Below are 2,121 nucleotides of genomic sequence, written 5' to 3' on the forward strand. Positions count from 1 at the left end.
TGTATGTATGCTGAATGTGTTTGTGCTGAATCCAGAAGAGGGAAATAGAGCATATGGAAAAAGATTATATACATAATGCTAGCTATGCTGTTGGGGCTGGGAATTGAACTTGAATTCTCTGGAAAATCAGGGAGACTTTATGATTGTTGAAATATTTTCCCAGCCTTGTTGCAGTTTTTTTTTTAAACGTGGCAATGACTATAGTATGATTTGTTGGATTCTGCTTCTCTTCTTTATAGCTGGGCTAAAAATCTATGGGAGGCACCAACCAGTCCAGTGTCTCTGAGTTCCTCCTTCTGGGACTCTCCAGGCAGCCCCAGCAGCAACAGCAGCTCATCTTTCTACTCTTCCTCATCATGTACCTGGCCACTGTCTTGGGAAACCTGCTCATCATCCTGGCCATCAGCACAGACTCCCGCCTGCACACCCCCATGTACTTCTTCCTCAGCAACCTGTCCTTTGTGGATGTATGCTTCTCCTCCACCACTGTCCCTAAGGTACTGGCCATTCACATACTAAGAAATCAAGCCATTTCGTTCTCTGGGTGCCTCACACAGCTGTATTTTCTCTGTGTGTTTGCTGACATGGACAATTTCCTGCTGGCTGTGATGGCCTATGACCGATTTGTGGCCATATGCCACCCTTTACACTACACAACAAAGATGACCCATCAGCTTTGTGCCTTTCTTGTTGTTGGGTCCTGGATGGTAGCCAGTCTGAATGCTCTGTTGCACACACTGCTCGTGGCTCAACTCTACTTCTGTGGGGACAATGTGATCCCCCACTTCTTCTGTGAAGTGACTCCCCTGCTGAAACTCTCTTGCTCAGACACACATCTCAATGAGTTGATGATTCTTGCTGTTGCAGGGCTGATAATGTTAGCTCCATTTGTTTGCATCCTCTTGTCTTATATCCTTATTGCTTGTGCCATCCTGAAAATCTCATCCACAGGAAGATGGAAAGCCTTCTCTACCTGTGGCTCACACTTGGCTGTTGTGTGCCTCTTCTATGGCACTATCATATCCCTGTATTTCAACCCCTCATCTTCTCACTCAGCTGGGAGGGACATGGCAGCTGCCATGATGTACACAGTGGTGACCCCCATGATGAAACCTTTCATCTACAGCCTGAGGAACAGGGACATGAAAGGGGCTTTAAGGAAAGTGCTTACCATGAGATTTATATCTACACAGTAATGTTGGAAGTGTCAAACATCACAGAAGGAACTAATGTCTAAGAACTATTCATGTTTTTTCAATTATTTGAAATGGAGTACTTGTTTTTTGTAAGAAAAGCATCTACTATCTCTACCAGATACAGAGCCCAGGATACAAATCCTTTAGGTAAAAGAATGAAAAAAAAATCTCTTTACTGAAGGTTGTTACTTGGATTGTCATGCCAATACCTTGGCAGAATTCACCATGAGCACCCATCTACAGTTCTGGGCAAGTGCAAGGAATATCTATGGGACAACACTGGAAAGTGACTTGTGGTAAGCTCAAAACTGGGTCAGGTGTTGTCAGAATGGGGAATAGATTCCTCCTCCAGATGGGATGTCATTTCTAACTTGGGATAATTCTGAATGTTTTTCTTCATGTAGTTGAATACAAGACTGAGTTCTGGTTGGCCAAGCTGCAGCAGCTACATAAGTCTTCCATTTTCAGACACGTGCTGTTATTTTGTTGGCATCAGCAGACCCTATGCTCTTGTGTTCTTCTGTGCTAACAACATCTTGTGATATCACTATATCAGAGACCGATCTGCTACTGACATCCTTTGTAATGCTCCATGTTCCTCAGCAGAGTTCCAGCACCCAACAGGAGTATCCAGGCCACCTCTGGGAAGCCACAACTGTTCATTCTTTCTTACCACAGAGACCTTAGCCTAAGCCCTTCTCACAGGAATATCAGACTTGGTGGGTTGAGAAGTGAGGGTTTGGAGCTCCAGGAAACCTTACTTCTGCAGCTCATTTGGACTTACTAGTTTATTTTTGTTATCTGAGCATTATATAGTATATAACATTAAGCAAAAAATGAGCCAATTCAATAAAAATGAGCTGAACCTTCTCCAATTCTAGTGTGCAGACATGTCAGTCTCTCTGCTCTCTTTCCTGTCTGTCAG

General features: G+C 43.8%; 1 protein-coding gene across 1 annotated transcript; it reads left to right on the forward strand.

The window, feature by feature from the left end:
• The first annotated feature begins 254 nt into the window (after positions 1–254).
• On the forward strand, positions 255–1,196 carry Olfr161 (olfactory receptor 161). The gene has a single exon (NM_146860.1). The coding sequence runs from the start codon at positions 255–257 to the stop codon at positions 1,194–1,196; it is 942 nt and encodes a 313-aa protein (NP_667071.1).
• Positions 1,197–2,121: the final 925 nt, after the last annotated feature.

Source organism: Mus musculus, chromosome 16 (genome assembly GCF_000001635.26).
Source record: "Mus musculus strain C57BL/6J chromosome 16, GRCm38.p6 C57BL/6J".
Classification (NCBI taxonomy): Eukaryota; Metazoa; Chordata; class Mammalia; order Rodentia; family Muridae; genus Mus; species Mus musculus.

Bases quoted from the DNA above. Each gene is read 5' to 3' on its own strand.
- Olfr161 (NM_146860.1), top strand. From the start codon at position 255: ATGGGAGGCACCAACCAGTCCAGTGTCTCTGAGTTCCTCCTTCTGGGA.